General features: G+C 42.1%; 1 protein-coding gene across 1 annotated transcript in view; it reads left to right on the top strand.

Annotated features, from left to right (window-relative positions):
* Positions 1-26,945, top strand: part of LOC146812909 (uncharacterized) — a 1,154,794-nt gene that overhangs the window by 227,679 nt on the left and 900,170 nt on the right. Inside the window, exon 4 of the mRNA XM_085619975.1 lies at positions 20,457-20,507. Coding sequence (XP_085476101.1) covers positions 20,457-20,507 — 51 coding nt within the window. The remainder of the gene's footprint in view (positions 1-20,456; positions 20,508-26,945) is intronic.

Raw genomic sequence — 26,945 nt, 5'->3', positions numbered from 1 at the left:
CTGGTTCTATGGCTCTAAAGCAGCTCTGCTGATTTGGTTCTCTGGCTCTAGAGTAGCTCTGCTGACCTGGTTCTCTGGCTCTAAAGCAGCTCTGCTAACCTGGTTCTCTGGCTCTAAAGCTGCTCTGCTGACCTGGTTCTCTCCCTCTAAAGCAGCTCTGCTGACCTGGTTTCTCTGGCTCTACAGCAGCACTGCTGACCTGGTTCTCTGACTCTAGAGCAGCTCTGCTGATCTGGTCCTCTGGCTCTACAGCAGCTCTGCTGACCTGGTTTTCTGCACTCACGACGCACGCACCCGACTTCGTGAAAATATATTTAAAAATAATATAAGTTTCTTATAAGTACAAATATATTATTTTGATGAATATCTTACATAATCTCTTGCCTTAATATGTATATTAAAGACACATACATATCATTTTGGAACATAATTTTTTGTTGCGGGAGTCGCGCACCCAGCGCGCCCCAGCACGTATATGATGTCACGCGGGACCCGCAAGCGCGCAAACATCTTGTACCGTAATGCGCATGTGTCGCGAATGCGCAGGAGTCGCAGACTGGTCGCATACCAATCGCGCATATCACGTGATATTAAATGTATATGATGTAACTGAAAAACACGCAGCCGTCGCACACCATACGCGGATCCTTCATGACTTTTCTAAAATGGCGGCTAGAATGCGCGCACCCACCGTGATGTGTACACTTTGAGTGCGCGACTGCGAAAAATTGTTTTATTTTTTTTTAAAGAAAATGATATAAATATATTAAAATAAAAAATTAAAACAAGAAAATTAATCAATATTTCAGTTTTAATTAAAAAATGTTTTTTTGCAATTTTCAGAAAAATATGTTATTTAATGAATAAAATATTTATAAATAAACAGTTAAAAAACTGTAGAAAATCAGTACAAAAAAATAGATATAACTACTACCACACTTAAAAGTTAGCATTTAAAAAACCTTTGAAATTCACTGAAAAAAAACATAGGTTTCAGAGACGTTATAGTTAGAAATTAGCATTTAAAAAACCTTAGAAATTCACAGAAAAAACCATAGGTTTTAGGGGTGTTATAGTTAGCTTCCCATTTCACTCGTACAAAACCATAGAAATTCCTCCGTTACAGTAAGTTCTGCTAACTATAACTCACGCGCCCGCAATGCACTGCTGATGATGTCACATATTGCATCATTCATGACATGGTCAGTGACATCACTGATGACATCACTGATGACATCTCAAATGACATCACTGATGACATCATCCACTTGACAATCCGATACACCACATCATACACTATTATAACCTTTCATCACTCACTGTAAAATACAGAGTACCATATTTGAAACCATTGACACACCAATACCAGTTACTACATACCCACTCACTGATTCCTAAGTCTACACACACAACTACCCATTCAACAACAGAATCATCTATACATGCAGTCATTAATTAATAGAACACTATCAAATGCACTTATACACATATATAGACATTGACACATCAGCAGTCATCTTAGTCGGTTATGAAGTCATCCTACTCACTCATGAAAAAAATGTATCGCACTTAAATTTACTCACTTACACAATTATCCAACGACACCTCATTTATTCAAACACATAGTAACTCATCGTTAATATGTTAAAAAAGCACCATTACAATTATACACTCATTCATATATTTACTCTCACAATCACTGACTCTTACACAAACTTATTTATATACACCAACTCTCACATACAATGCCTTTTATTTTTTTACTTTGTTGAAGATGTACAACTAAACATATATTCGCTCACCAACACACAAATAAATACACTCAGTCACCCAAACAACTGTTTCCACATGCACTCTTAAACCCATACACCTAGTCAATCAACCACTCACACATCTATGCATAGAGTTACACACACCCCATCCAACCACACACAAACTCAGTGTCCCATACAAATACTCACCCAACTAATCAATAACTAATATACACACTCATGTAGTTAGTGACCAACTGAGGCAGCATGTTTTACAACAACAGAGACAGTGCTGCACACATTCACATAGTTTTGTTACTAATCCATGTATTAAGTGAGACACTTTTAATTACTCACTTAAAAAGACAGTCAGGCAGCTACTAAATCCTCCATCCAGACAATTATATATCCACTCAATCTTCAATACAGATTGGTATATATATAATACATATTTAAATTTCAAACTAAACCACATTAAGTGGATGATGTCATCAGTGATGTCATCAGTGATGTCATTTGAGATGTCATCAGTGATGTCATCAGTGATGTCACTGACCATGTCATGAATGATGCAATATGTGACATCATCAGCAGTGCATTGCGGGAGCGTGAGTTATAGTTAGCAGAACTAACTATAACGGAGGAATTTCTATGGTTTTGTACGAGTGAAATGGGCAGCTAACTATAACACCCCTAAAACCTATGGTTTTTCTGTGAATATATATATATATATATATATATACGCACATATATATATATAAAAAACACTATCGTCCGTGTACGTGTAGTAATATACAGTAACTGCTTACCTGTAAAAAGGTACCTTCACAATATTTTTGTCCTTGATATTCTTGAAACAATATTTTGTCCCACAATATTGTTGTTTCTGATATTCTCTCTAAGCACCTCACACAACCCAGGGCAGCAAGCAAAGTTGCTGTGCTGCATTGCATGAAATGGAAATGTGACATAGATATGTCGCATTTCTGCATTTTCTTACCTACAGCACACTGTGTGCTGCCTATTGCCAGTACAGCCACACTTACATCATGGTGAAGGGGTGTCTGCGTTACAGGCAGAATTGTTTCCTTAGAAGTGATTTCCGCGTTTAAAAAAAAAAAAATTACATTTTTGTTGTAATTGGATGTAGAAAAACAAAATACATAAAAATACATGAAAGGGGCAGCCAGTTCACCAGAACAGAAAAGAATAACACAGCATTACAATATTATAAAGGTCATATATAAATCATATTCCACATAACTAGTTGCATATTAATACTACATTCATAATGCAGAGTGCAGATTTGTAAAATAAGGGAATAAGCACTAGCCAAAAACATTCTTTACAACAGGAGAGGGTAACGCAAAAAACCCGTTTTACCCCTAAGACGAAGAATACCAACCTTTGTCTCTCTAATATGCCCCAATAGTGCCCACCATTGGTAAACTGTGAGGGAGTACAGATGCCTTCCACTTGCTGGCAATACATAAGAGAGCTCTGATTATTGCAATAGAGATAGCTACAGTAGTATGTTGACCTATATCTTCTTTTCTGTCCAGCATAATATCTCTAACAGTTAGCTGTACCTCAACCTGAAAGAGCTGAGAGAATTGAAATGCCGCCTCACTCTAATATTGAACTAATCGCAAGGTACCAACAAAAAAATGAACTATATCTGCAGCACATAGTCCATACATTAGGAAGCTACATTTACTGTCAGTCTTGTTCAAAGCCCATTTATCTACCCTTTTCAGCATATAGTACAAAATACAGGGGGTTCTAAATTGTTGGAACTTCAAGTTGACCAAATCCACAGACAAGTAGATAGTTTTGAAGGAGCCCTTAATATCCGATACTTGGATAAGCAAATCAATCTTGGAACTCTATTTTTTCGCAAGGGTATGAAGTTCCTCCTCCTTATATACAGTCATTAGATGATAAAGTATCCTTATAGTGAGTTTGTTATCACTTAATTATATATATGAGAGAAGCGCCAAATCATTATTAATGATCTTACTTACATCATTAGGTTGGAAATAATCCCAAACCTAAGGATATTTTAAAAAATAATTATAAGAAAAGCTATATTCTTGCTAAAGAGAAGCAAAATTGTTAAAACCGAATGTTCAAATACCTGCCCTACGATTTTGATTCCATGGGTGTGCCAAGATCTAGCAAAAGAATTCTAAAAGATAGACAGTAGATATGGCTTGCCCAAAGAGGTGCAAAGAAATGTAAAGAAGTGATTTGAAAAGAAGAACAGATATCTCCCCATATCCAATGGTCATCAATTGTCACCTTAAAAAGTCCTTTTTATAAAATAATTGTGGATGGAGTGTCGACACAGGTAAACTTTCCAGTAAGACCCAGCCCCTAATTCATATACGAACGAGTTGCGGTCTGTTCGACAATTAGTAAGCAGCAAGAAGTTATCTAATACAAGAGACACAGACTGCCCAAAAACAAATCTTAAAATCCAGTAACAACCACCCCCCTCAATTGGGAGCAGTTTCAAGAGCCTGAGAGTTCACTGGGCCCATTTATACCCATCCGAATCTAGATATTCCTCCCTTGAGTCAACTAAAAAATCTATTAGGTACACAAAGCAGAATGGCACGGAAAAGCTATAAGGACAGGAAGGATGTTCATTTTCATAATGTTGCATTGGCCGATAAGTCTGATGGGATGTTAATTCCATCAGTGCATCTTGATTATAGCCTATGTAAGTAAGTAACTGATCATAATTTAATTTGAATATCCTTGTAATAGCAAAGTGATCTTGACCCCTAAATAGGTAAAAATGGACATAACACTTTCGGAGCGGAAGTAAAGTTAAGTATGGTTTAGAGTCTTTTGATGATTCAAACAGTACCTAGAAACTGCACATATCTCGCACCCTCCTTAGCAATAGATTGAATTGCCTGAACTAGTTCTGAAGAATACACCCCTATATAGTCTACATAGGAAATAATATTGATCTCAGGATTTGGTGCAGTGGCCAGAGCTGTCAGCTGGGGATCCAGGTATGAGTCTCTGTGTCAGCCCAATATCATGTGATTCTGGGCAAATTGCTTAATCTTGGACAGCATCTGGATACCCTTATGAGTGATAAGTTGCGGTATATAAATCTACAAACCTTACAAACTTTAATGCCATTCAAAACTGCAGGCTTTATCTGAGGACTACGAATAAGAGACCATAAGTAATGTTCAATTAAAGAGCAAATATGAGCATAGATAATGGGCAGCCCTGGCTTGTACCACATGTGATCTTAAAGACAAAAGAACAATGTCCAGCCAGAACTACATAAGTGAATGAGTATCGATATAAACACTGGTCACTATTGACATATCTATCTGCAAAGCATAATATTTTCAGAGTTCACCCCAAAAAAGACCATGAGACCTAGTCTTACGCCTTTTTGGCATCTAATAATATCATTCCAATATGGCTACATAGGAGTTTAGTGGCATCAAATAATGCTGTAGCAGCATTGATTTGATTAGTAGTGTCTCTTCTTGGGATAAAGCCACGTCAATGTGAACATACCAAATCTTCACTACACGAGGCAAGAGTTTAGCCAATAATTTTGCATGTATCTTGGCATCTGCTTTAATTAATGAAATAGGGAAATATGACTAGGGTAAGCAAAAAGGTCCGCTCCACCAGCAGAGATGCTCCACTGCTCCATTATATGTCCAAAATCTGGGAAAGTCTTGTCAATACCCAACTCAACTCCTTTCTGGAAGATCACAACTTGCTGGAGCCATCCCAGACAGGATTCAGAGCTAAAAACAGCACAGCACAGAGGGGCATATTTACAAAGAAAGTGGCAAAGCGATCCGTAAAGCCTATAAGGCTAACAACACACTCCATTACTTTAGAAACTCAGGGCTGCAACATATTTACAAGAATGTGGTGCAGCTCTGGATTTCCCCCTGTGCCGGTGCTAAATTTTGCTGCCTAGCACCAACGCAGGCTCCCTTGCACCATAGTGCAAGGATGCCTGCATTGTCTGAGGGGAGTGATTGTTTATGTGCAGGAAGGTGTCTCTTCCTGCACATAAACAATCTTTAAATGGTGTTTTGTAGCTTAATGCAGCACACATCAAAGTTGCAAAACGTCATTTTTTTAAAAATGATTGTTTATGTGGAAGAAGGGACATCTTCCTGCACATAAACAATCATTGGTGTTTTGCTTTTTCCATGTATGCTGCACAACGCAGCACACATTAAAACCGCAAAAAGTGATGAAAAATGTAACATTTCTCCTCATTGTGATAGGGTAAGACCAGATTTTCCCTGGTCTTAATTTTGTCGCTGCCAGATATTTACGCCACCCTTTTAAATATGGGGCAGCATCCAAATCAATGGGTGTTGTTGTGCAACGCCCACTGAAACACCCATTGCCCTCCCGATTCAGGCCAGTTATAGCATGAAAGGGTGCCCCTATTTACAAGGCAACGTTAAGCCAAGTTAAGTGGCTTAATACTGCCTTCTAATAAGGTGAAGTCCTTATCACCAGCACACCATCGTTGAAAGTAATGTCGTGGTGACAACAAGGCTTATCAACATACCCCAGAGTCTCCTCTCCTCACAGTTCTGGACAACATTAGACTAGAAGTATATCAGGGCAAGGCCATTGCCCTGATTCTACTTGACCTTTCTGCTGCATTCAATATCGTCTCACATAGTCTAATGATTACTACACTGCATGAAACTGGACTACACTCAAAACCCTACGATGGTTTGGTTACTTTTTAAGTAACAGAACTCAGCCCGTTTACCTAAAAACTTCTTAATCGTCCTCTCAGGGATCTAAATGCCGGTCCCCCTCAGCTCTTCCCCGAACCTGACAAGTTTTAATGTGCTTATTTCTTCCTTCACTAATCTCGTCAGAAACTTGGGATTTGAGTTTTACTCATATGCCGATGACACCCAACTAATTGATCCCACAGCAGGGGCCGAGTCTGATTCTTAAATAAGCAGTTGTAGTGCTCACCTTGTGTGAAATGGCCCAAAGAGTGATTCGTGAGCAACCCAGCTAGAAGTTGCATGTAGATAAGTGAAGAGAGTTGGAGAGAGTGTCAACAGAAGGGTCTGGGGCGTTAATAGATAAGGTCTCAATAAGCCAGCTTCAATCCTCCTTACAAAAAGGCCCCATTCACTTTTTAACAATTTCATTGACCTAGGGCACTCCTTTCTAACTCTAACAGTCTCACAGCAGGGCATTGCCCACCTTGCCAAACAAAGGAGAAATAAGGATCAGTTTACAGAACTCCACACTGATGGTTTGTCTTCTGTCTTTCTTTACTAGTATTCTACTAATTAACATATATTGGATGTTTGCTTTTTGAAATTGTGTTTTTGTAACAAGGATAATATTGACTTTTCCTCCCTATGTGTTGTGTTAAGCTAATTGTTACAACCATGCTCTTTAACAATTTTCTGCCTTTTCTTGGTATCAATTCCTCACTTTTAGGTTGAGCCATTCCAGACAGTGTAGATGTCTGGTTGAGCAAAATATATTGTGGACTTAATTAGAACATAGAGGGGCTTGCAGCCCACCCATGATATACCAGTGGGTGGCTTTGCTGTGAAACTCATTTGCCTGCTTGTTATCCGGAGGCTTGTCTTGCTCATTTTATGTCTTGCTTCCCTGGATCATTGTCAGAATCAGAAAAATTCTTAATTGAATTTTCAATAGAATATTCCACAGTAATAACATTTCCATAAAAGAAAATATATAAAAAGTATATATATTTTAAAAACATAATAAATATACACCAATATAATTGTTGTATTAAATGGAGACATTTAATTTATAGCAGCTTACCCAATCAACTGTTCGCATATCAAAATAACCCTCTGCACAAATTTGGAGAAAGCAAGTTGGACTTTGTGGGAATGCAGTTGCAAAAAGAGCATTGCAGGTCTGCACTGTCTAAAATACAATTTCTGTAATAGCGAAACACCATCACACTGAGTTATAAATCAATTTGGAAGACCAATCATTTACTCGAGGGATAGAGTTAAAATAGTGAATAATATCATGTCTAAGAGGGTCGGCACAATCTGTGCTGCAGGTTGTAAACTTGTTTCAATTAAACTGAATATTTTTATTTGTACACAACAAATTATAATGTTCAACACTCGCCTTTGCACATTCCTTGGCAGACCTGTCCTCCTCGAAATTATTCATTGCTAGTCGTTTAATCTCAGCCTTGGAAATACCAGGCAGGGAGGATGGATCGGTAAAAAGAGGGGGTCTTCCCAAATTATCAAAGAAAGCCTTGATATATTTAAACCATGGTATTCTCAAGGCATAATTTTAGCCTATTTAGAAGTGCCTCAGTTTGTGACCAAATTCTTTGCCACAATAATATAGGGGCGAGTCCTAATGAGATCTTCTAAAAAAGGGAGTCCCAGCTCTTTATGGCAAACATACACAAATACAAAATTCAGAACTGCAAGGTACTTCCTTAAGCATGCATTTTCTGTGCGTTGACATAGCCCAACACAACAGCCCCATATTGTGCCAAATGAGGTACATTTTGCTTTATAAATAGTGCAGAGCTCTTTGAATGTTCCCCTCAATCTGGCTGCAAATCTATGAGCCCTGAGGCAGATCTGTTCATCAGCAAGGTTCTAGATGAAACAAGCTGTTTCCATGAGCCATGGGCCTCAACAATAAGCCCAGGTAACGGATAGTGGAAGATACCGCAAGCTTAGTTTCTCCTATCGTAAATTGATAATATTTGTCAGCCGTACACCTATATTTCATATGGAAAGATTTAGACAAGTTAACTCTTAGATCTATCTCGGCCGCATATTCCATAAAATTATTCATCAAGTTCTGTAATTCGTTTGGGGTGCGTGCCATAATTACTACATCGTCCGCACACAATAATATGATTATGGCTTTTTGGTTGATATGTGGAACATCACGACCTTTCTCTCTGAGAACCGGCTAAGATTATTAATGAAAGGGTGAATAAAAAAGGGGCCGGACCATAGCCCTGCCACATCCCCAGTTTAACATAAATTTTTCAAAGTATTCTCCAAAGATTCCGAACCTGATTCCGGCCTTACCATTTGCATACATATGCATACTGAAATTCAGTAAAGAGAAATCAACACTCATCTTGATCATTAAAGTCTATAGTTTTTCATAATTTACCCACTCAAAGGTACCGCAGAGGTCCATAAGTGGCAAATAAATTAGGGTGAGTGAAAGATTCCGCTCCGCTTGCGGAGTTTGTAATGTTTTACCCTTGGAGTGTGAAGTTTCGGCAACACTCCACTAACCGATAGAGTTTTTCCTTGCACGTGGCTCACAAACATTAAGTTGGCGAGCGCACTCCAGAATTTACATCCTCTAGCTTGATTTTTGAGTGCTAGAATGCCTCCCACAAGATTCCTTAATGTAGGCAGTCACGGCAGGTCTCTACCTATCATGTTGAGAAAGCTACTGCTCAAGTAGAAAATCTTTGATGCTCTGTTTGGTTCCCTTCACTAAAAATAAGTGTGAGAAGCTCAACATGGAAAAACTCCACAGCACCTCACAAATATTTTAATTGGAATAAAACTCGATAAGTTCCACCCACCCCTAAAACAGCTCTTTGCTATTGCATATTTAGCAATAAGTAAACTAAAATTAAGAGACTGTTCTAGAGTACCCACCCCCTTTCTAAAACCATGTTGATTCATTTGCATGAAAGAGTTTTCCTCTGCCCAATCCTCCAATCATCTGAGTATTATTCTCCCAGTCACATTTATTAGTGAATACAACAGGGAAATTCGCTTATAACAAGTTGGAGCTCCCCTTATCTCCCTTTTTTGAAAAATTGAACTATCATGAAGGAAGAACAAGATTCAAAAGGACCTATTCTGCAGATCAATCCTAAAACATTAGGCAGTTCAGTTCCGTTCAAAACGCTTCATTTCGTCTACCAGGGCCATAAAAGAACAATTCATCACATAGCCACATACATGATAAAATATAATTAAAAAAAAAAATCTTCTTAAAAACATGTAGGTTATGAATCTATATACAGTTATAAATGGATAAATATAAATAGGGCATATCAAAAAATAAAATGGGGTATTGCAAAAGATAACCCAAGTACAGCACCTATAAGACAAACTGAATGTTGGTTTGATAGGCAGATAAGTGACCTAGGGCTTTCTTATGGAGGATCCACATTGTACCCAACAACGTTGCGATAGTGATGACCAGTTGTATGGAAGGGTCTGATCTGAGGCTGCAAAGGGCATCTTGGTTGTTCTGTATGCCTAGTAGCCTACATATCAGTGCCAGCCATTTTTTCTGGGGGATGAATAACCTGGACAAGTATACATAGCATGTGAAACACATTCCATCAGATGGTCACATGAAGGGCAGGAGCTACCTCCTTCACCCTTCCAACCAGCAGTGAATGACCTAAGGGGCAGGGTGCCTATACAAAACTGGAAATAAAATTTCCTATGCAGTGGGACCAGTATTACATCCCAGAATAATTCCTGCCCACACCATAACTTGATGTCCATGTGGTCGCTTGCCAGCTTGGCACTAGCTGACTTCCGAACGACCTTGTCATCTCCAAGCCACTGGTATTTCTTTTTGAGCTCATCTTTGGATGGAAAACAGATGTTGATGCCACAAATCATGATAGTCTAATTAATGCAAGGCTGACTTCATATTTGAAAGCCATGGAATTGAAGTGAATTGGTCATCCTTCATTACATCCCCCAGGCTGTCAGAATATTGTGCCAGCTCTGGAGTAGGCCACAAGCACCTCCAATACAACAATAGCTGTAAACTGATTTTGTATCAGGCCCTTGTAACACCTAGGTCTTTAAACAATGGGAGTAACAGGAACTAGTTGGGAGGGAAGTCAGGTTCCTAAAAAGATTATTCTCGTATCTTGTGATCTCATTGTGTTTGGCAAATCCCCACAGCTCAGCCCCATACAGGATTGTGCCCAGACCCTTGGTATCATAAATTTTAAGTGCAGGAGTAATGGGTTTGAAAAAGGATGTCGAAAACACCTTGAGAATTATGCCAGAGATCTGTTTTAGCCTAGTTGTGACCTTGCTAATGTGTGGTTGCCAAGGCATACTCTTGACAATGATAACCCCTAGGTATGTAAAAGTATTGACTTGTTCAAGAGAAGAGTCACCCAGGATTAGGTAACCCTTAAAAGATTTATGCTGCCTGAAAGACATCACCATAGTCTTTGAAGTGTTAATTTCCAAGACTTGTTCATCACAAAATGTATTAAGATGATCCAAAAGTTTTTGGAGTCCTGACGGAGTCTTGGACATCAACAAGTTGTTGTCAGCAAACAAAAGAACTGGAGTTTTAAGACCTGCCAACAATGGGGCATCTGCCTCCAGTTCAACCCATAAGGAAGCTATGTCCTTAATAAAAAGTGAGAACAGGATGGGTGTCAGCAAACATCGCTGTCAAACAACTTTGCAGACTGGTACTTTTTCTGTCAACTGAGTCTGGTTACCTTCCCATCTTACTTGCATAGTTGCCTTTGTGTAAGCAGATTAAGATGGATAGCATCCTGGGGGACATGTGCAAGTCGGACAAAATACTCCACAGTTTCGGTCTAGAAATCATATCAAAGGCCATAATTAGGTCGACAAACACAACACAAAAGATGCCACCATGGATCAATACAGTTCTCCAGTATATTAACATGAATCGAAAAACCTGACCAATAGTTGAAACCTTGATGCAGAAGCAAGCTTGAAAGTGACTTAGAATATTATTCTCGTGTATTATTAGTCTTTAACCCCTTGTGTGCGCATGACGGCTCCCGGCCGTCGTGCATTATGGTGGGCATGTGCGCACGACGGCCGGGAGCCATCGTAATCGTGCACGCGTTTATTTCTCCCGCACAGCAGAAGAAATAAACCCGCACACAAGGGGTTAATGGCCCTCGCAGATCCAAATTACTTTTAAAGAGATTGATTGCATCCTATTTGGGCACTGGGCCTTTCCTTTGCGAGATCCGCTAATAGCATCCAAAACGTCCTATACAGTAAAAACAAGGAGTGTTGTTCCCTTAACATCCATGGATTCCTGGGCATTAATTTTTAGAAAAGTTTCTCACCCGGTCTTCTTGGCGTATGACAATTTCAATTGTTGGGATATCAGAATCTTTAAAATGGATTATTACAATTTGATAAAAAGCACAGCTATCTTTACAAGTGCTGGCATTAATTAATCTTTCACGGCCACAGAATAAACGTATTGCTTCCTGTGTGCCAATGCAGTCTTTTTTGCCCACCTTCATGACACTCCTTCATTACTTACTCTAGGTAATCTGTTTAGTGCCTCCTTCAGTTTTTTAGAGCTTTTGTACATTTGAAGTCAAACTATCCATTATGGTTTGTAATTGATCTCAGTGGGTTGTGCGTCCGACTGGCTGTAACAAGCCTGCCATTTGCGAGGAAAGCATTTTTGATATACCCATCCTCAGCATTATCATCAAGGCATATATTCACTTGAGCATGATTTTCACAGAATAAATTTAAAAGAAAATCCTCAGTGATGACATTGCTCCATTTAATCCATATATAATTTCATGTAGCCACCTTGATATCATTGGTGCAAACTACGCTGCTAGTCTTTGCCTTGTTACCCGAACAAGTAATATCTATACATTGTGGATTAGGATTACTAAAACCATTTAGCTGTGTCCTGAAATTCATAATGAAAAATCTAAAAGAACATGTGACTAAGATAAAATCAATAGTTGAATTGCAGTCTCCACTCATAAAAGTGCACCCAAAAAGAGTGTGCAGGTCAGAGATCTCATTGGCAAAAGCCAAATCAAAATTTTAAAAAATGCACTTTTTAGTTGCTCGCCATATGCATCATGACCAACTTGAGATAGACCCTGATGGTCTACATAGTCATATATTTCCCTGCCAGGGCGAGGACAGAAGCAGTTGTTTAAATTCCCCCCAGCCCCCAAGCCAGCAGATTATCCCTACCTTTCACATAGCAAACTGTTTCAAATTCTCTCACAATACTATCAATTGCAAAAGCTTTCTCTGGAGTAAATTTTTTATTATAATGATAAGAAATATAAAAATGTATGCTACTACAAATTTAAGACCAACAACCTGATAGTAAGATGAATTCAGCTTTTTTTTTAAAAACGTTTCCTTATAGCATAGTGGTAATATACATTGAGAGGCCTCCCTTTGCTCTCCCTGCTAAGAAGGCAACTGCTGGTGTATGAAAAGTGGTATAGCCATTTAATATGGTAATCAACAGTGGCCCATGATTCCTGAAAACACAGGATTCCAAAATGCTTAACAAAGGAAAGAAAAACATGGTTCTGGATTTTGTTCTTAATACCACCTACATTCCTAAAATAAAAGTCTTAATTTTTTGTGTTGAATTCTCTTTTATTACTATTGAATGACTTTGCACACTTTTATCATATATACAACATTTTGATCAATAGTGCAGTAAGTTAATAACTTAGCGGATCCTGTCAGCATGCTTCTAGTGGCCCACAATGCCCCCAAGTGTTCTTAGCACAGTGTCGTGCTTTTACACATAGAATTATTTCCCTTGGGCTCATACAGATGCTCCATGTTACAAAGAGTTATGAATATAAATCAAAGTGTTACACAGTATAAGCATGTATTATGGTCACCCCATCTTGACTAAAGATGAGCCTGCAATCTAGAGACAAGTATCCGATTATGCCACTTAAAACAAAAGGAAGAGGGATGGGGAAGGAGGGAAGAAAAGGGGAGGGGCCCAAGGAAGTCATTGTTTAAAGACTAAGGATCCTTAATTTATGTTAGTGGGGCTGGTGCATTATGAGGGGTCAACCCCTAACAGAAGGAGGACATCTTCAAATAGTTGTAGAGCACGGAGGTGGGGGTAAAGCAACAGTGTTCTGGTGTAGAGAGGTGGTCAAGCAGTGGTTGCCATACAAGTGTAAATTTTGTTTCAGAGTGCGTGATATGACAGGTTAGGAGATCCACTGTCATAGTGTGCCATAGACGGGTGAACCATAGTGAGGTAGGTAGGGTCGTGGGCTTTTCCACTGCAAGGCAATAGTTTGTTTTGCTGACCCCACCATATGCAAGATCAGGCACCAGTCAGTGTACGTCACAAATATGAGAGATTGGGACCGGATCCCTAGGATGGTTACCTGTGGTGTACTTGGTATGGGAAACCTCACTGTGTCGTTGAAGTGACTCAGTACCTCCCTCCAAAAAAGTGTAACAAGTGGGCAGGACCAACAAATATGGAAGAAGGAGCCAGTAGTAAAGTTGCATCGGCAACACAAAGGTGAGGATGTAGGAAACATTCTCCGAAACTGGACAGGCATATAGTACCAGTGGGTCATAACTTTATAGGCATTTCCACGTTGAGAAATGCTTCGATAGGTCCTAGGAATGTCGTGCCATAGCTGTTCCCACTGCTCCATGGGGATGGCATCTGGAATGTCTGAGTGCCACTGGGTCTGGTAAGGATAGAGGGGCAAAGGGTGTTTTAGGACCGGATACACCCACCTAGCCCCCTGCTAATTCTGCCTGGCAGGGGCCTTTCTCACTCAGTCAACATTCTAACATGGCGCCAGGTTACCCGTAGGGTGTCACGTGCGCTGTACAAGCAACTATAATAGACTTAATATATAATATATACATATACGCAATATTCCCGTGTGAGACATCATAGAAGCGCACAAGTGTTTCGAAGGAGGTAAGCTGACATGTGGCCCCATGTGTATTGGTGGGAGTGCAGCCAATGTCTGTACTGGAAGTATTGTAGCCATGTGTGGCAGGGAGGCAATAGTCTCTTGTGCACTGGTTGAAAGTCTTAAAGGTTCCTCCCTCAAAAAGATCGCTGATTATGTGGCATTTTTCATTCCCCTGGTCCAAGAAGGAGTGGGGCTACAGTGTCGGAGGGAAGTCAGGATTCTGAGACAGTGGGGTGTTGGGAGAAGGGAAAGAGGTGAGGTCCCATATGTCTACAACTGTTTTTATTGGGGTGGCAATGGTGGCACTGCGTGGTCCAAGCCATTTAGGCAATCAGGCCAGATCGCAAAGTGGTCTGCATGCCATCACCATGCCCATAAAAAAAACAATGCTTTTTGCTCTCACGAACCACCCATTCTGGGATATATTGGACGGGGCATGCAAGTTTGCCCAATCTCGGGTTAGCATGAGTATCTTGTTGGAGAACCGTTGATGACCTTTTCTCTAGATAAAGGAGTTCACCTTCCTCTGGAGGCCTGTGATAGACATTTGGGGAATGGGCGTAGGAAGTGTCTGAAAAAGATAGAGCACTTTTGGCAGTAGTGACATCTTTACTGCGTTTAGGCAACCAAGTCACAATATAGGGAGGGTCCTCCATTGCCTCAGGTACTTTAAGACAGAGCACCAACACTCCGGCCAATTATTGGACCGAATGGGTTGGCCATTGGAACAAGGTAAGTGACTGCAACTGCAGGGCCTCCTGTGCTGGAAGTGTTAAGTTCAGTGCTTGTGATTTGTTTGTGTTGATCTTATGGCTCGAGATTTATTTGAATGCATGAAGGAGCAAGAGCAGGGCGGGAAATTAATCATTGGGGTTGGTCAAAGTAGGCAAAAGATCATCCGCAAATAGCATTACTTTGTGCTCATTGGATCCTAAGGCGATACCTTTATTGTCGGGCGCCCGACGAATGGCTATCTCCAGAGGTTCCACTGCGAGGGTGAAGAGTAGGGGGAGAGTGTGCATCCCTGTTGGGTCCCCCTACGGATGTGCAGTAGGGGGGAGAGAAGACCACTGACCCGGCTTTGCACGGTAAGAGCGACATTGGCCGCCATTATTCGGGATATCATGATAGGTCTGATCACAATTTTCAGGAGTAACGATCTGAGAAAGGCACTTTCCACCCTATCAAAAGCTTTCTCAGCATCCAGGTAGAGGAGGCCTTGTTGCTGGACCTTCTCCACCAGATGGGCCAGGCGCTAGATGTTGTCTGCCCCTTGGCACTGCCAAATGAACACCACCTGGTTTTGGTCGAAGAGACCCAGTAGATAGGGCTCCAACCAGTTTGCCAGGAGCTTGGTGTATATCTTGGCATCTGTATTAAGGAGGGCGATAGGGCAGTACGATATGTAGAGCGACGGGTCTTTTCCGGCTTGGGTATCCCAGCCATAGTCATTGTAGGCATCAGGCTAGTAGTGTCAGAGAAGGATTTGTAAGTTGGGGCACAAACAAGTGGTAGAAAGACGCTGTAAGCCCGTCTAGGCCTGGGGCTCTGCCCACCAGAAGGTCTTTCAGCGCCGACACACTTCATCCAGTGTAAATGGGGCCTCTAGACTGTGCTTGTGGACCCCCTCCAGAGGTGGCCATGGGCACGAAGCATGGAAGGGGCCCACCTCTCCCATTCGCTATATAGGACAGAATATAATACATGGAATGCCAGCTGATTGCCGTTTTTGGAGGTGACCCACGTGCCATCCTCATTTTTTACCTTAGCGATGTGGGAGCGGGAGATTCAAGTATGAAACCAGCAGGCTAGAAGGGAGTCGATCTTGTTCCCACCTTCATAGTTTTTTTGTTTCAATGTAAGGAAATGAGCGCTCTGCTTTGTTTACCATCAATGCCCACAATTGACCACGTAGCAAGGCCAGCTGCTTCTTGTGCAGCCTCAAAGGTGCAGTATGGTCCACGTGCCCCAGGCCCTTTATGTCCCTAGCTAGCCCAGTTTCTAACAGCCTCCCTGGTATGGGCGATTACAATTGAAGTGAAAGTGCCGCAGATAGCCGCCTTAAAGTATGCTCCTCAGTGTTGGTGAGGGCATTTGTGCAATGTTCCCTGGGTCACTTAAGATGTGAGAGGGGAGCCACAAATGCGGTGCAGAGCAGGGTGCCGCCCCAACACCCGTCAGGGTTATCTCAAGGTGTGCATAGGCTGAGATAGAGATATCGGAGATGCTCGCTGCTTCAAGGAACCAGACAAGTGAATGTGATAAGAAGAAATAGTTGATGTGTGAGTACGAGCGGTGGACATGGGGGAAAAAAGTGTAGTCCTGTGCATCAGGGAACTTTTAGCATTATGCATCTACCAGGCCTAGGGTCATAATGTCCTTCTTCAAAGCGGCCGGCATCGCCCTCATGCCCTGAAAGGAGTTTTCGCTACGGTCCAGCTCATGATCCTAAACCAGATTGAAGTCCCCCTTAGCTGTCTATCTTCTTGTGCAGCTAAGTCCTTGAGGAGTGTCCAGAGATATGTGTCCTGAGATTGGTTGGGGCATAGATATTATTCAAGGTAAGGGGTATGGTGTTATGCTGAGCTCTAATTTTAAGGTAACGGACCACTTTAGCAACCTGTAATTTGAAATCCGCCTGAAACAGAATAGCAACTCCTGCCATCCTGCCATCCTGGATGTAAAAGACGTCCAGTATTGAGTTGGGTACTTGGGATGTGCCATGCGGTGTGTATCTGAGCGCAAGAGGTGCATTTCATGTAAGAAAATAACATCAGGGTCTTGCAGCAAGAGTTATCATCAAACCTGCCTGCGCTTATTGGGGGCATTGAGACCTTTCACATTAAGTGAAAGAAATCTGACCTGTATCATTGGTATTTGTGTGGGGTTTGACAGAGTGGAGTGTAGTTTGCCAGTCATTGGCCGACAAGAGAAAGCCCTGCCACCCGCAGAGGTAAGGACAGGAGAAAGATCCTAATATGTTTTATCCCACTTATTTAGCAGGAGGCAGTCTGACAGGCCCCCATGACAAAAGAAAGTAGCAAGAAAAAGTTACAGTGACCTTCTATCTAACCCTGGGCGTAGTTCGCGTAGTAGCGCTACGTGTAGCTACGCGAAGTGCACTTCGCGAGATACGCGTAGCACTATGCAAACTGCATAGTGCTCTGTTTCCGATGATTGCACAGTGCCGGATGCTTGTCCGCACTGTGCAATCATTGAAAACGGCATCTTGCACAGTGCAAGCTGTCATTTTCTGCCGCTCTAGCAGATTTTTACTCGAGCGGCAGCTTTCTCAACGCAGACTGGTAGTTTCTCAGCACGAGCAGTCGCGAGCTTACGCGACCATTCGCAATGAGAAACCTGACCTCCCCGCGTTGAGAATCTCGCCGGGAGGTTTATTTTCCATGCTCGCGATCGGCAACTTGATGTTGCTGATCGCGAACGAGGAAAAAGTCTTGCCGGGATGTTATTTTGCTCGCTCGCGGTCGCCAACTTGACGTTGAGGACCGCGAGCGAGCAAAAAATGCCAACTACGCTACGCTGTGTGATTTTTCACTGTGCTATGTGCAATTCGCATAGCGCGAAGTAGCACAAACTACGCAAACTTCGCGAGCGTAGCGTAGTTGGCCGCCCAGGGTTACTTCTAATCCCAGGGCTCCAGGGACAAAATGGAGAGGAAAAAGAGGAGTAAGACAGCAAGAACAAATTCAATAAGGCCAACAGGGCCATAAAGAGCCATTCAAGCCCTGGAATGTTCCATTGGGGGAAACCAGGTCTATTCTGAGGAAGTCACTCCCCATGGGGACAAGTTGAACAGGGGCTTAGAAAATCTTCTTTGCAAGTCCCAGCCCCTTGTCCGGGCGGCTGACCACATAACACAGGAGTCCTTTCTTGGACCCAGGAGAGCATTGGGTCAGCTCCAAACATGAACCGCTCTAAAGATGGGAAGTGGGGGCAGAGGGGAAGCTACTGGAGCAGATCTGAAACCAATCAGGGGACAGCCCTGTTCGGTTAGGCCCAGGAATTCCGGCTTGTGCATCACTTGTCTGCATATCAAGATGACGAGGCCACCAGGGCAGGAACCAAGGGCCAAGTGGAGCATGTTAGTGGGCTTCAACTGTACTCAAGGTGTTTGTAGAAAAGTTGCCACAGAGGCCAGAGGAGAATGAGTGGGAGATTGAGCGCCATCCATGGAACGGAGATGCTGTATGATGTCTTATTTAGCCTGGGAGGTCGACTTTTCCTTGGACTGGGACGTGTGCCTTGAGCGCGGTACAGCTGTCCATTCCGGGCATATAGAGATCCTGGGTCGAGCAGTGCGCAGGTCAGGGCTGCTGGGGCGGGAGTCCTTCATGAGGTAGAGAAGTTCCTGAGCCTCTGGAATCGACCATAGAGATCTGGCCTGAGCAGCAGGCCTCAGCTCCTTCGGTCACTCAGGAGGAGGTGGTGGGAACACCTGCCACCCAATAATGCAGCCAATCACACCGCCAGGCACTGCAAGTCCCATGCCGCAAGCAGGCGCAGAGATGATATGTCAAGGAAGTCTCTCACCCTAATGCCGTAACCCCAGTCCCAATATCAGACCCAGGGGTGGAACAGGTGGGCCATCTGCAGACCCCGACACCAGCACACTCAAGGGGGCCCACAGGCTCACCACCGCTCCCTCACTGTACCCTGCAGTCAGGCCCAGACACCTTGGGGAAAGCCGAAGCATGGGCTGCCCACCCAGAGCTTTCCTATGCGAGCAACAGGGGGTCCGGTGTACGCTACCAGGTAGATTTGGAATAGAGTATATTGAAGGAGTTTCAAACATTTCTTCAGTTGAGTTTTGCATTGTAGGTTTGCGCTCTTCAGTACTGCTAATTTCTCTTTCAATCACACCCATAAAATTACTTAGTCATAAACTTAGATGCTTTGCCAAGGATGCTAGCATGGTACACATCAATTTTCCTTTTGCCCATTTTGAAGTTTTTGGGGGACTGTAGGTAAAGCTGGATACTGTAGTCAAGAGAGGGGGCCCATTCTCTTCCAAGCTCCGTCGGGTGCCAGCGTGTCCCGCGCTGTGGGTGTCACAAAGCGGGACAGAGCACAAAAGATAGCTGGCGCCCTTCCTCCTGTCTGTGGGCTGCTGGGTTATGTAGTCCCACTGCAACAGCAACAATGCTGCCAGAAATTCATCCCCTGGATCATTGTCAATTTACTTGTGCTCATCCAGTACTCACTTTCTGGGCCCTACTTTTGCATTAAGCACTCCATGAGAATGCATGGAGTGCTTAAGTATATTTGACTTCCTCCCACATGCTGCATATTATTCTTACTTGCTAATGTACTTGTCCCCTTTATTCACGCTGTGATGTGCTCATCCTTATGTGATTCTCCCCATATTACTTTCTTGCCCTGGTCCTTTTCCCCCTGATTTCCACAGGGCTCTCTACCTCTACCTTTCACCCGTTTGCTTTGCATTGCTCCTACCTATGGCCTCTGTGTTGCTTCCCACACTCGCTTTAAAAGTAAAAATTCTATCACATATTTTTTTTTTTAGCGATTCAAATTGGATTAGTAAATGAAAAAAAACAAGGCTATTGTAATTTTGTAGGCGCATACGTGTTCTGCTTGCCTTTAAAATAAGTTGAGCTACAGTATCACAGGCTTTTAAAAATATTCTGCCTTAGCCATATTGAAAAGTATTGGGGAATGCTCTACAGGTTTGCTAAAACAGCTTGCATAGCAAATAGGTCCCAAAGACGGGAACTATTGGCTTTCCCAAAGCTTGTTGCTATATTATCTACATGCCAATTATTTATCATACAATGTTTCATGCCCCCTTTCAGTTAGAGGTAAGAGGTATGTATCTAAAAATATTAACACTGTTTTTGAAAACTGAAATGGTATCTTACACAAATGAAGTTGTCCTTTTTGTTCTTTCTTGTAACTATTTATTTTACATTGTCTTTTAGAAATATGTGAACGGTCTTGTCACGGTTTTTAAAGCAGCAACTGAAGCTTTGGTAAGTGTATTTTTGTCAACTCCATAATGAAGTCCTTCATCTTTATTTAATCTAAGACCCTGGTCTTTTTTCATACACATGGTATTTTTTTCAATCGATAGAGTAGTTAGTGTATGGCCTGCTTGAGCTACAGATCCAACTGCCAGAACAAGGAGCTGATGTGTTCTATCCTGGCAGTGCATTTGTGCATAATATACTTCACCCTCTCTCACTGGGTCTTCACAGATCATAGGGAATCAATGCAAGTGTTGCTGCTATAAAACTGCTCTCCTCTGTTACCCATTTCTCACTTAGCTACCCATAGATGACTAACTGTACTGCACTGTGAAGTCAACACCTTGTCCTGGAAAACATGACAATCTCTTTGACTAACCAGCAAAGTAAATTACACTATTAGATGTACATTCATGGTGATGAATAATCTTCCCCTATTTTGAGAGTCTCTCTGCGGTCTCTAAGGACTTAAGGTAAGTGGTAGATGGTAGAAAAGTGCAAGTGTACCCTTATAGTTTTCAACTCATTTCCACAGACTTGTTGGATATCAATGGAAGCATGAATCTCTGCTACCCTCTGTTTTTTCTCTATGTCAGAAGAGGGCTGTATGAAAGCATAGAGAAGGAACACCATTAGAATAATTTATCAATAATCTCCTTTAATTCAGGCAAGACAGAGCACCCCCAGCATTTTGGCATTGAAGAGAATACAAACATAATCAGCAAGTAAAGTAATACATATGTATTTGAATATCTCCTCCCACTCCCCAGACAAATAACTCTTTTTCTTTTGGTTGGAAAGCACCCCCATTATATTTAGGAATATGCTTGCTTTGCCCCTGTTGAGCCCAAGAGCCCATTTCTTCATCTCTGTGATCTCCAATTCTTCTGGTTTTTGTTCTCTGCACCTCCTGATTTCTCACCCGTTGGACTAGTGCTGCAACCTATTCTCCCAGTATATGTTTATTAACAAGATCAATGTCTTAGTTTTAGAATAAAGTTAAAGCAGAAATTGTACTTCTTTTTGTAGCACAATTCATACCCAGAAAGCCCTCCTCATGCTGGTATTCTTTCAGCCCAACTGCAGGCTCTCTTCTCTTTGTTTAAATTTTCACATACTGAACTAGTGTCTCCATCACTTTAATTATGACAATATCTGTCTCCATGAAGAGCAAATGGACTTCATCTTTTCCAAATACATCACTTTAAAACAAGCTTGGACTAACCAATTTGTTGTCACTGACCAAAACACACACTCTGTTCATCTCCTATCTTGCAATATTGATAACCAATGTATTTTCAGTCACTCTCCATACCAATCTCAGTATTAGCTGTTTAAAGATCATTGGTGCTCCTATCTAGCAAGTTCTTTATCTTAAATTGCCCTTATTTAGTCTCATTAGTCAGTTTCCGTCCCTGCCTACTGGAAGAGGTGTGGCGCTGAGGCCAGGGCGACTGACTCCGGAATCTGGGGATCACGGTTCGATCCCCAGCGCCGGCGACAGAATAGCCCAGCACCATGTGACTCTGGGCAATAGCTTGCTTAATCTTCCAGACGGCCCCCAGCACCTAGAGACCCTTACGGGTGATTGTTCGCGCTTTACAAATGTGGATTATTATTATTATCCATTTGATTTAAACTAGATGTACAGCTATCAAAAACAACTGTATTTTTAACTTCTCATTGTAATTCCACATCTTCAAGGTACCACATTGTCTCTTTCCCGTAATTTAGTTTGTCTGCATGTTCCCATGACCACCTAATAATCACACGGTCATATGTACATATTTCCAGATTTCCCTTGCTAGTAGACGTCTTCTCTAGTCAATGACGGAAAATAATAATCGAATAAACACGGAGGTGGGAAGGTACTCCTCCCTATCATTCATTGTCCCCTTCATATACTCCTAAATCTTTCTACCTTACTGACCAAACCAAACAAGCGCTTTCACCTATCAAATATGGAACCCGAGGTATTTATGCCTTAACCTAGGCATTTTGATATTATTTTTCTTGACTTCCTCAGTCCTGAGAAGGCATTTAATTGCATTGCCTGAAACATGTCAACCTTTTTTGTTGGAAGGAGTCCTGTGTCATTTTGATTAAGATTCGAACAGCAATAGGATGGAATATGTAGATTCTTTTGACTCTTGTCAAGTTAAGATATTCAGTTTTATACATGCTTCCTGTGCATTATATCCTCATAGGCTTGCACTTTATGGCCAGCCTTTGTGTAGTGTGTTTAGGGTGCAGTATAGTACATACCTTGTTATAGTTCTACTTTTCTTTTTCCTGTTGAAATAATAGACTGAGTAGGCTATTCCCAAAGTTAGTTCCATTTGTGAGTAAGATATAAGAGTCATTTTACTGGTACAATTTTGAGAAACATTACTACTATTAGATATTCACAAAATTCTAGTGTAAAATAGTGGTTGCTTTGGCATATGGAGCACGGCCGTACCAACTCATAGATATAATAATAGAGAAGTTGCTCTCACAGCTACAGGAGCAAACATTAATACAAATGAACGGACAGACTTGTTCATTTGAGTGCTTTCATTTCTATTGTCTCTGTGCTGACAGTATTAACGGTCATTAGCAAAGGGAAAGGAGTATCAATATAGTATTGTGAATTGAGAGCCATGCTACATGTGAGCTCCCCTCAAACATTTACAAGCCATGGACATGCAATGCATGTCCAAATCAATGCAGCATGCCTGAAGCTAGAGACCGGCTGAGGAGGTGATGCTTTTTAGATAGCACAGGTTGGAATGGGGTGAAGCATTGTCAGCACCATTCCTATACTAAATTCTGATTGGGCTTTCAACAGACCCATTTTCAGTTGGGCTTGTTGCGCATTGCCCCCCTAGACTCCTGCAGCGAATATCCATGGAGTGCATGTTCAGCGGTAAAGGTAAACAGTACGAGTCGCTCAACAGTAAGAGATGTGAATGAATGGCAAACACATTATAACTGGAAAAACAAGAAGAGAGCGAGGGAAAGAAAAGGGGGTACGTCCTGATCCTGAATGTAATGCTAGACTTGTGGATGAACCCACTATGCGTGTGTGTTGCAATCACTATGTGTGGTAAGTACATGGACCCATTAGGTGTACTTAAAAGGCCCCTCACACACCAAATTAGATGGATTCATGCATCATCATTGGGGTCCCAACCGGGTGGCCAAATGTCCCCCGGTTGTGCTACAATGCCTGGTTACAGCGGAGCTGGTGTGGTGCAGATATGTGATGTGACGTGAATTGATTATGTTAAAAATATCTCAGAGAATCCTTGCCTTTAGACTTTAATATTGGAGGCTCAGGATATGGGTAAAAGATATATATGTGATGCAACTATCAAGAGATTATTATTGTTAGTTTACTATGTGTTGGGGTATATATGTTTCAGCCCATTAAAGACATGTGATAGGGCTTTCTTCAGGACCAGGTGAGTGAGAGTAGTGAGTGGCAAAGGTGAAAAATGCCACGTTAATCCAGTGAGGTATCTACACACGCGCTAAGGTGTGTGGTGTAAGTGTTGGCGTACTTAATGACACTAGTCAAAAAAACCTGTTGGGGGAGAAAAAGGACAAGACAAGACAAGACACATAGATTATAGCAACATAAAATGCAATCTTAAAAGGTGCTGTAGTCATTGTCTTGGTGACTACCACAGTGATTGTTATGCTAAAATGCGGTACATGCTGGCAACGACGTGCAATGACTCGTGGCTTGCTGCACCTGCAAAAGAGTGGTTGATGGCTTTCTGTGCCGCCTCGGTGAGTGAGAGCACACATACGTCTAGACAGATGGTGGCCGCATTGAAGTAAGCGGTCAAGTGGCTATGCACTCTAATGTGATATATTAATGGGGCCACCAAAGCTGACTTAATGTTGAAAAGTAGACTAACTATCCCTTGTTTCACAAAGGATTTGAGGAAAGAGAAGAATTAATTTAAAATAAAAAATTTATTTTCATTAAATATAACACAATGATACTTGTAAATTCAGATTTTTGCAACATATTTACTAGTGGCTATCATTACTAGACAGTTTCTTTTCATCATTTGCAACATATTTCAAACTAATTGTAGATAACCGGCACATATTTGAGTTGTAATTCCACATCCTAAAGAGTTTCCTGCCACTAGAAGGTAACCAGCAGGAAGGGCAGATCTTTGGTGTAATTTAAATTTTACTCAAGTCTCCCGTCAACTGACATATTGGGCCACATGTGTTTATAATGCTCAGGAACATAATGTGTACACCCAGTATCTTTCATCTACACTCATCTCATTTTCTATCATGCGTGCGTTATCTACAGCACAAGATACATGCATCGCCAAGTAGTCCGATTACACTATGAGTACAAAATATGTTTGAAGGGCAGACTTATTATTAAAAATACTTTACAGTTGAAAGATAAAGGAAATCAAAACCGCATTAAAAAATAAATATGAATTTCTGTTAGACCTGCAAACCTCATTGTGGGCTGCCCTCCAACATTTTTCCTATCTCCTCTACTTTTTCTGACCACGCTTTTGCTGGCTTTAGGACTCTGTGCACTTTATTGCTAGTAACCAGTGCTAAAGTGCTTGTGCTCTCTCCTGTAAACCTATTATTATTGGCTCTACTTGAAGGTCCTTAGTAAAGTGCACTACATGTGCCCAGGACCTGTAAATGAAATGCTACTAGTAGTCCTGCAGCAATTATTGTGCCACCCACTTAAGTAGCCCTCTAACTATGGCTCAGGCCCGCTGTAGCAGGGCTCGTTTGTGCAATGTAAACTGCCATTTCGACCTGACAATCTTGCCAGGTATAAACCCTTCCCTTTTTATGAATATTAGTCACCCCTAAGGTAGGCTCTGGACAACCCAGGGGGCAGGATGCAATGTATTGTACCTTTGAGTTTAGCATTTCCTAGTAGGGAAAAGCTCTCAAATTAGTTTTTTACCACTGCAAGGCCTATCTCTACCATATCATAACATTGAGATCACCTTATTACATTTTTAAGTGTAATTTCCAATTGCTAAGAGAAATACTTTTTGATTGGTGTGTCTCTGGACTCACAATTTAAAATCATAACTTATGGTAAAGTCAGCTTTTAAATTGCTAGTCTGAAAATGTCACTTTTAGAAAATTGGCCTTTTCCTACTTTAGCAATTTGGTTGCTGGTGCTTGTCTCTGATACATGTTCGGGGAGGGTGACAGCTGGGCTTTGTGTATTTTCCCTGGAAAGCCATATGTAATGGGAGCTTAAGTGTGACTTGATGGGCCATCCTGGGAGATGGGAGAGAGGAACTGAGCACAGCCTTACACTTACACCTGAACAGGATATGTCCTGTCCCCACACAAAGGTCTATATACCCCCCTGTAGTGTGTCTGGAGCCAGGGCAGTAGAGGAGGACCTCTGTGCATTTCATACAAATCTCCTTGAAGTCTCCCCCACTTCAAAGGAACAACTGCATATAAGTACTGGAATTCTTACAGCATGACTTGAGTACTCTTCTGAACCTGTGACCACTCTGCCAAGAAGAAGAACTGCTGTGCTGCTAAAGGAAAGCCACTCTGCTGGACTGCTGTTTGCTCAATTCCTGCCTTGCTGTGTTGACCGGCTGCCTGCTGCTCTCTCTTACCTGGGTGAGAAGGACTGGAGCTGCATCCCTTGAACCCAGAGTCAGTCAAGGGCTAGCTGGCTGGCCTCCTAATCTGAAGTCTTAGGGATATAAAAAACTTTAAACCAGTCTGCTACAACATTTTGACAGTGCCCTGCCAAGGGGTGGCACCCCTGTCCTGTACCCTTTGAAGTGGGCCTAAAGTGGCCAATGCATCGAGAGCAGAATCAATGCATCGCCGCTGTTGCAGAAGCAGGATTGATGTATCATACATGGATCCTGAGTATCACCTTCAGTACAGCTGCTTCAGAACCACTGCATTGCCACCACTGTGTGGAAAAGATCAATATATCACCCTACTGCATGGAGAAACACAAAACATCACCTCCAGAACCGCCCCGTCTCAGGACCGGTACATCACCCTCAGCTCAGAACTGACGCATTGCTGCCCTCGCATGGAGAAAATCGAAGCATCACCCCAATGGTGCGAGGAACACTGATGCATCGCTCAGCTGCACTCTGCATCTTCAGTGATGCAACCAGAACTAAGATAGGGGAGCCGGAAGCAGCGAGAGGCAGTCCAGCGCTACAACCACAGCCAGCATTACAATCCAGGGGGGACTCTAAGCCCCACAAGCAAAGCGCCAGGAGGCGCTGATGTCACCGTGTCCGTGCCTGGAGGCATGTAAATGCACTTGCTGTCAGCAGCGAGAGGCAGGTCCGGAGCTACAGCCACAGCCAGCACCACAATCCAGGGGGACTCCAAACCCCACAAGCCAAGTGCCAGGAGGCGTTGACGTCACTGTGTCTGCACCCGGAGGCACGTAATAGC

Source organism: Triturus cristatus, chromosome 7 (genome assembly GCF_964204655.1).
Source record: "Triturus cristatus chromosome 7, aTriCri1.1, whole genome shotgun sequence".
Lineage (NCBI taxonomy): Eukaryota > Metazoa > Chordata > Amphibia > Caudata > Salamandridae > Triturus > Triturus cristatus.
The sequence above is the reverse complement of the archived record's forward strand: the minus strand, read 5'-3'. Positions and strand labels throughout refer to the sequence as shown.